The 8,474-nt window shown below is 50.5% G+C and overlaps 1 protein-coding gene across 1 annotated transcript; it reads right to left on the bottom strand.

Moving 5' to 3' along the window:
• Window positions 1–3,516: 3,516 nt before the first annotated feature.
• Window positions 3,517–7,354, bottom strand: BBK36DRAFT_1177237 (hypothetical protein; the record flags this gene model as incomplete). Its single annotated transcript, XM_024896053.1, has 4 exons — window positions 3,517–5,045; window positions 5,104–5,751; window positions 5,804–6,453; window positions 6,525–7,354. 4 exons carry the CDS (start codon window positions 7,352–7,354, stop codon window positions 3,517–3,519), a joined length of 3,657 nt encoding a protein of 1,218 aa, XP_024748044.1.
• Window positions 7,355–8,474: the final 1,120 nt, after the last annotated feature.

Here is an 8,474-nt window from a genome sequence, read left to right as displayed (position 1 = left end):
GATAAGAGAAGCTGTTGCATGTCTCTATAACACGTTCAACCGCATCATACTCATGATGAAGGCGATATCAATCGAGCTTAATCTCTGTAAGTATTCCATGTATGAGTCCTTTTATGAAAATGTGTGTTTCCTGTGTCATTAGATCCAGAAAAACAGGCGACATCTCCATGACTTCAGAGGCCAACGGGAACTGCCCGGCATGCCTCCAGTTCGCTGCCGGCCCATGCGACAACTGCACACGATGGCACCCAAAGCGAGATGCGAAAACCCTCAATCGCAATCTCTGTCGGCGCGCCACCAGCTGTCCATTGACCGGAATGTGTTGGATTGCTCTTCTCCTGCTCAACGACGGCGAGATTGGCGAGTGAAACAATGTTGAGGTAGTTCTGCAGAAAGGGTCTCTTTGCAACCTCATCCAGCGGCGCGATTTCCTCCTCTGATGGCTTCTTTTCTATATCATACGTATCTCGTGGTTGAGACGGACTGAAGGAGACGCGACCGATTGTAGGGCTGTACACGTCGTTTGCTGATTCGACGGAGTAGGTGCCGTGTCCCAGGAGCCATGCTTTGCGCGCAATCATTCGGCCTTGGGTGACCGTTCCAGACTTATCAGAGCAAATGTCTGCATCGATGATCATTTTTCCATAAGAGTATTTCACAACTTATATGAGTCGTCGAGACGTCTTTCAACACTTACTCGTCACTCGGCCGAGAGCCTCCGAGCTGGACAAGTTACAAACAATGACATGCCCCTCAAGCATCTTCTTCGTGCCAACCGCTATGGTCACTGTCAGCACCAGCAGCAGTAAGACGCGAATAGTGCCTACGGCCGTCGTGACAGCGTATAAGGTGACATTTCTGTTTATCGAACTTGTTGGCTCCTAGAACAATAATGGCACAGACAACCGCAAAGGCGAGCAGCCACAAGAACAGCTGTGCAAGTTGCTTCTGCAGCGGCGTGCCGACTACAAGATCGAGACAATCAAGCCGCAACTCTACTTGTAAGGGAAGAATAGAGGGTTTTTCCTCTACATTTGGAAATGGAGAACAAGAATAACCAATAGAAAACGATCAATCTCCCCGGAGTGGCGATCTAGAAGGAGGGTTGAGGAGGACACCAAATTACTGAGGAGACATAATGAGTAGCTTTATGGTGGTTTCGACTTATAAGAACTAAAATATGGCATGGAGTTAAAGTCATCATAATCACTGCTTTTCATAAAGGTTGCAAACGAGCCGTCACTGAACGGAGTGTGTTGGGGTGTGTGAATCAATGACTTGGTCTAGGGAATTGCCAAGTATACGCCGATGTTCTCATGTCACCGAAGATTGTTTCGAGACTAAACGCTACACATAATATTGGAGCGAGAATGGAGTGATGCAAACTCCATGTTGACATGATTACGCCCGGCAAGCCAGAGTTGGTGCAGTGCAGAGTGAAGCACGGCCTTCCTCGTCACTGCTGTGCAACTCCAACTGACAAAGACGCAATGTGAATTGAGACATTGTACAAAGCTGAAGATTGGCTATGGAACGGCCAATGTATGATTCAGTTCCCTGTATCACACCGGGTTGACCGCCATAATTACACAGCATCTCATCCTCACGCCGCCGTCTTCTCGAGGGTAAGACTCAATCACTGCTCAACACAAGAGAGCATCATCTACATAAACCGCCCATTTTTCCCACACTCCCTCTCGAACGAAACTGACCAACAAGACGGGTCGGCAGATCAAACATCTGGCGCATCTCTTCCTACCCACCAGTCTTACCGGATGCACCAGATGCCAAAATCTGCCCACTACCCGGAGCAGTCGTCCTCAAAGAAGATGCGGCTCATTGTGAAGGTACTCTTACGTCCCCTCCACAAAGAGGACCCCTGGATGCATGGCTTATTCCTTACTTCAAAGTATAACTAGAAGCAGCGCATGATGCGTTGTCGGAAAGGCGCAAGTGTTCTACCTCCCTGCCTCTTCTACAACAACCACGTTTTCGCACCGAATCGAGTCAACAATCGGCAACATACTCGTATACCCTCTTACCGTTACCGTGCCTCCTCAGCATGGAATACCAAACCTTCCTACAGAATGCAAAGCAAATGAAAGAACCGCAAATGATGCTGGCCATCGTCTACGCCTAGGATCCCAGCTTTGACAGCACCCTAGCCCATTATCACTCATATCGAATGGGCCATCGAACAACAAACGCAACCATGGCTGGCAACTAACTCCTTCTTCGAGCCGCATAGCACCACTTTCCGGGACAACTCCTACATCCCACGTCCAATTCCGCGGCTTCCCGTCCCACCACAGCATAGCTTCTTCAGCATGAGCCAATACCGCTACACAACTAATCTCAGTACCACGACATCTTTCACCAAGCCCTTCGACTCGCCAAGCACATACAAAAGGAGACACGAGAGGAGGAAGTCGAAAAATGCTTATGCGGTTGCTAGATTGTCGGCCACATCGTCATCATCTTAACAAATCGCAAAGTAGCGAAGCTGCAAGCCGCAAGCCCTCTTCTCTTCTTCCTCCTTGGCCGGAGCTTTCGAGACGACTGGACTTTATGCGGCACACAAAGCCTTACGATACCGACCAACCCTATTCTTTACACAAATACTTATCGACGACAATTACACGATTTGGCCACTCGGCAGCCTCGACGCAGCACCATGCCCTCACAATCCATTGGAGGTCATCCTGCGGGCAAATGCCACCCATAGGCATCTTCAATTCTTAGAGATCCTGGCACAATCTTTGCTCGCGAACATTACGATCCGCGGCACAGTTACTATCCCGCGGCATCATGGCTGCTCTGGCTACCGGTCCCTATACCGCATACTTCATCTCCAGCTCACACAAGGAGCTCCTGAAACTGTTCTACGCAAGGACGAAGCTTCCATTTTTGAATTCGACGAGCTACATATATGCTCTGGCCCGCACCTCATTGAGAATCGACGCCGGACACTCTATGGCCATGGACATCAGATCTCTCTTCACACACCTGGTCTGCAGCACTCACCGTACAATGCCCTTAAATTCTTCGTCAAAGCGACGATCTAACATGCTAATATGGTCTACATGCCGGCCTGCTGGTCAAAATGCAAAAAAGGTATGAGCATATTTGCATTATCCGGGAAATCATGGTATTCAAACCTTTGGGCTGAGATTTCCAATATTGGTGAACAAGCCAAGTCAATTGTGATTAGAATAGAAAACACCAAGCTGTAGTGATATCATTACAAACTGTATAGATCAACCAACAGTTAAGAGAATATCTCCTCCTGAGAGCCACGTACTTTATCCAATTTCCCATCAAAAGATACCGTGGCGTGCTGTAACTCAAGCCTCATTTTCCTGATACCAACCTGTGTTCCCTAAAAACTCCGACATTGCTTTTTTTTTTTTCCAACTCCTAGTATACTCAAATCGTTTGTTCTACCCGTAAACCCGTACTATATGTCGTGATCTTTCATAACTATCTATATTCCATTTCAGTCAATCGCTTTCTAACTCACCCCTGATCCATTTTACGGCCTTTGGTCATTTTCACCCTCTTCCAAACCGACGCGCAGAACTCTTTCATCCTCTTTGCTGATCTTTTGCGAGGAGATTTTGTTGGCTTACTTGGCTCAGTCTGCGGTGGAGGAGCTTTTGTTGGCTCAGTCGGCTCAATCTGCGGTGGAGAAGCAGGAGGGATACTCGTCTGTGCACAAGGCGGCGCTAATCCCTGATTCCGCTGTTCGATAGTAGTATTGTTCGAGCCCGATGCTTCTGTTTTCTCTGTTTTCGACCAACCGGCGGTGTTACGTGTAGTCAAGCTCGCGGTGTCAGACAGCGGGGGTTCATCGGTACCGAAGTTCTCATCTTGTTTTGCCGGGACGGTCATATCTGGAGCTTGGTTTGTCTTCTGCAATGCACTGGTGATGTCCGAAGAAGAGGATCCGTCGTGTGATAGAACTGGGCGACTCGACCTGAAGGGTAGTCTGAAACTGTGACCAAAAATGACTGCACCCCTTTCCTCTAGCTTGATTGACTTCGAGAATGACGTGCTCTCAGGCTTTCCCTCATAAATCACCTGAACGCGACCGTCTTTGTTCCCACCTCTATCGGAGCCGGTGCACCTACAGTCCTCAAAGATGTTTTCTCCAGGCTGCCAATAGATATCGTTCATCAGCTGCCAGGGATGGGAGTCCCTGTTGCCGCGGATCCTGAGTATCTCTTCCAGAACGTCGACAGGCACTGCCAAGAGATATCTCCCTGAAGGTAGTCTATCCACGGATCCGCATTTATCGCACGACTTCGTTAAGCTGTTGGCCCCTGGCGTGATGAGCTCCCCGAACTGTTTGCCAAAGAGCGTGACTACAGGAAGATGCGGCACAATATGTGTCCACCCATGGCGGGATCGTACCCTAAACGGTAATTTCAGCCTGCGAAGGTGCAGGTTTCTGAGGGTAGCCACGTCCATGAAGTCGAATCCTTCCAAAAAGCGAACTGGCTTGCCCACTAAGGTGCTCTGACTGTTTGTTGCCTTATGCACTTGGTCAATGGCTTTCTCCATAAGAAACCCAATGCGTTGCATCCTCGTGTTCAGGCTGGAGTATGCTGGGTCTCTTCGCTCGGCTTCGGCGTCTAGGTTTCCAGCGTCCAATAAAACACCGGCCGCATCTTGCTTCTGAAGAGCCAAGTTGTCGAGTTTTCTGATCTGATCATTATAATAGCTGTTTGGGTTTTCTCTGTGGTCTTCCCATAATGAAGCTCTGACGAGGTGAAGGTGCACTCTGGAGCCATCGTCAAGGTAGCCGTGCACTTCACCGACGTCCCATAGCAGGAAATGTTGCTGCCCAATGTGTCGAACGAGAAATCCATAGTGAGTGTCGGTAAAGCTAGAGATGATTCGCTCCCTGTTGCCTCTTTCGAAATCCGAGCTGAGCTTGAAAAAGCCCCCGACTCCGAGGCTGGTCGTAACAGGTCCCCAGGAAACGTCGTTTTCAGCCAGCGGGAGGCCGGACCATCCAATATTGTAGTTTGCATTGGGAGACCCTTCAAAGCACTTACGTTAGAGAATGATTCCGCTCGTCGCCTTTCCGGGGCACCTTACCTATGTCGTTTTGAGCCTCCACGCACCATCCCAGGACGTGGCGGGAGTTTGAGAGTCTTTCCGGCGCAATCGAGATGCCCTTTTGAACCCGAACGTCTGCGTATGACAGCCGTTTGTCGGCTTCGGCAACGAGTAAGTGCCAAGAGATGATGTTATCTTGCGCCTTTGTGGGGATTAGCATAGTCGAGAAACCCTTGATCACCGTCCTTCCTTCCCATGTCGTCAGGAATTGGCACTCTGACAAAGTTGCCATCATATCCAAGGGCAACTCCAATCCGGCTTCAACCATGGAACCAATTCTTGGCTTGGTCGGGTAGCCGGTAACAACGACTGGGTTGTTGAAGAGATGATACCAGCATTGGCCGTTGATATCGGGTGGGTTGTCCCACAATTGTTCTGTTTCAGTGTTGATTCTGCAGATGAAAATGCTGTCGAAGCCGTCCTCTTTCAGATGCGCACTGAATCCGCTGATTTCTGGATGACAGAACGAAATTACGCGCTCCCGATGGGAGGAGCTGAGAGTTGTGGCCAGCCATCCAAGCTGCTCGCCAATATCTGCGAGCGATCGAGCGGTTCCAACCGCTTCAACGTTCATCATCTTCTCGCCAATGGAGACTCTGAACTCCGTCCCGACACCTTCAACAATACCTAGGTAACTGTCAGGTTCAGCACGGCTTAACTGCAGAAATGTTCAGCCTACATTTGGAAGAGTTTTGGAACGGTTTCGAGGCATCATATCCAGAAGCCTTGTATACCCGTAAAGCGGCTTGGATAGCCTGCACCAGATGGCATTTGATCGTTGGCCAGGTCTGACACACGTATTGCCTGATAGTGAGTGCTTGAGCGTTGGTGCTGGAACCCGTCAACGTAATTGCTCTGGGTAGGGCCTCATCAGCATCCATTACATATCCCTGTTCCTCCATGTATGCGAAGATGTCGCATGCTACATCAAATGTCAGCTTCGATAGTTTCGAGGGATGCCGCTTGCCAATCTTCTGGTCTTTAGACAACCCCTTCAAGATATCGCTGGATATCCGCTCCATGGTATGTAGGCCAGTTGAGGATGGACTGAGCTCTCTCTTGAATTCTTCAACAAGCCATTGGAAAGCCGGGCCAGCTGTAATTGCTTCCCGATACTGGGAAAAGTCCCTGGGCAAGTCGCCTTCGCCATCAGCATCAACGACAGGATCTGGGCACTCCTCAGTGGCTGACGAGTTGCCTTTTTGTGATGCTTTATTCCATATCAAACCGATTCTTTCGGTCACCGACATGGGACTTGTGCCCGATATGGGATTTGCGATTGGGGGTCTCTCGATCTCGTAAAAAGCCCCCAACAACTGTGCTATTATGCTATGTCACTCGTGTTAGGACGTCAAGAATCACAGGTATAAAGAGACTAATAGGACATATCAAGAACTTACAGCCGATGCTTGTAGACAAAGTACCGAATGTCCTGGTTTATTTGAGCCTGAGACTCCTGGCCCTTTTGCAGAGCAAACGCTGACAGCAGGTCGGGTAGCAAGTCTAGTGCAGATGACACGGTATCGTCCGTGAGTAGGGGCCGGATTCGCTGGTAGAGATGGCGGGTAAACTCCCAGACATAGTCTTGAGAGCGGTTTGTGTCGACAGAGCTTTGGTCCGAGCAAACCGTTTGGACCTCGGCCATGTTCTCAGCATTCTGGGCAACTGGCAGTTCTTCCTCCGTCCGGATATCTTGCGGCGGCCGTGTCCAGTTGGCTGGGCATGCTGCTGGCGAATATCCTGGCATTGATGCATGTCCAGGATCGGTCTGCTCACTCGGAGCAGCTGTGCCTTCCGAGACCTTTGCAGGGGATGTAAATAGCGCGTCAAACACTCGCATGGCAAACCTAAAGGCCACCTGCTTGGCATATGTAGAAGTCGTCGGAGCCCATCGTGGGAAAGGACGCCATGGGTCGGTCTGGTTCGCCGCGGTAAGGTCGCCATCACCGACATCAAGCGGGTTCTTCCACTCCTGTGATTGGGTGGAGGAGTCCGTTAACGATTCGGGGCCTGATGCTTTATCCACCATGGGCTCGTCATTGAGGCCGCCGCAAGAGCCGTTGTCCTCCGGATGAGACCAACTGGATAGGGTCGTATCTGCCAATTCGCTGAAGCTGACACCGCGCTCGGTATCGGCTTCTTCGAATTGACCCCCCGTGTACCTCAGATCGGAATCCGAGGCCGCAGGTTCCTGGGACCCCTCCCTCCGTCTCTCCGATTGCCGTTCCATTCTCAGGGGTCGTTGGGTGAGGTTGTGTCTATCTCTCGAAGTGTATGATTACGATCGCCAGGCGGTTGTCTGTCGTACGAAGACGCCCGCGAGGTTGCGAATTGCACCGAAGTTGTAGATGCAAAGATGAGCGGCGGGTGATTTTCGCTATCGTGGAGGTGGCCGGTGGCAGGATTGATCGCGCTGTAGCTGCAGGCCGCAATTCGTCGAGGCGCCGTGGTGATGCTCAGCACGGCCCGACGGCCATGGCCAAAGCTTCAAGCTCTGCCACAGATCGAGGAGGATGAATCGAGGACGGCGAACGAATGACGGAAGACCAGAGATGAGAGATGGAGATGGAGATGGAGATGGATAAGGGGGGTGATGGAGAGATAAGGCAAGGTAAGGTGGGTGGCAGTGTGTGCAGACAGCTACCTGCCCACCTACCGACTTGTCGGAGACAGTTCCGGCCAGCAAGGGGTACAGCCACGTGAGCGAGCACTGCCATTTGCGAAGGATTCGATTCCCATTGGACAGCTGCACGTTAAATTGCGAAAAACAAGGCTGGCCAGTGTTGTCCCTCTCAGCATCCATGAGATTCCGCGACGGCCTCGCAAACAGAGATGCTGCTAACAGATGGACAAGATCTGATAACGGCCTTCGATTTGGCTTCGGCGCCACAAGATTGGCTTCTAGAGCAAGCTTCAAGTTAGTGCAACAGCCAACATAACAGTTCTTGATTTGGTTGCGTGTCTTCCAACCTGGTACTTCAACTTTTATTCTTTTGATGCGCAGTTCGCTGCTGTGACGTATGCGGAATAGCCCCGCGATCTTCGTACATGTACTCAGCCAATGATGAAGGTAAGGTGCGGTAAGGTAGGGAAATTATAGGACTCCTCGATGTGAGAGTATACACGGGAGTCTGAACAAGATCATCTCAGTTCTGCGAGGTTGCTAGATTACAACGGTGATATCTCAACGGCTGTTCCCGTCCAGTAGCTCAAGGCAATCAGCTGTGTGAGTTCCATTTCCCGAATCTTATCGGAGCTCCCAGATCAAGTCGATCTCGCTGATCATTGAACAGAACCTATCAAGTCTCGGCTGATGGAGATACATCCAATAACTCGTCCCGGATATAGGT

Source organism: Trichoderma citrinoviride (genome assembly GCF_003025115.1).
Source record: "Trichoderma citrinoviride strain TUCIM 6016 unplaced genomic scaffold BBK36scaffold_10, whole genome shotgun sequence".
NCBI lineage: Eukaryota > Fungi > Ascomycota > Sordariomycetes > Hypocreales > Hypocreaceae > Trichoderma > Trichoderma citrinoviride.
Note: the sequence above shows the minus strand (reverse complement) of the source record. Positions and strands in the feature narration are given on the sequence as shown.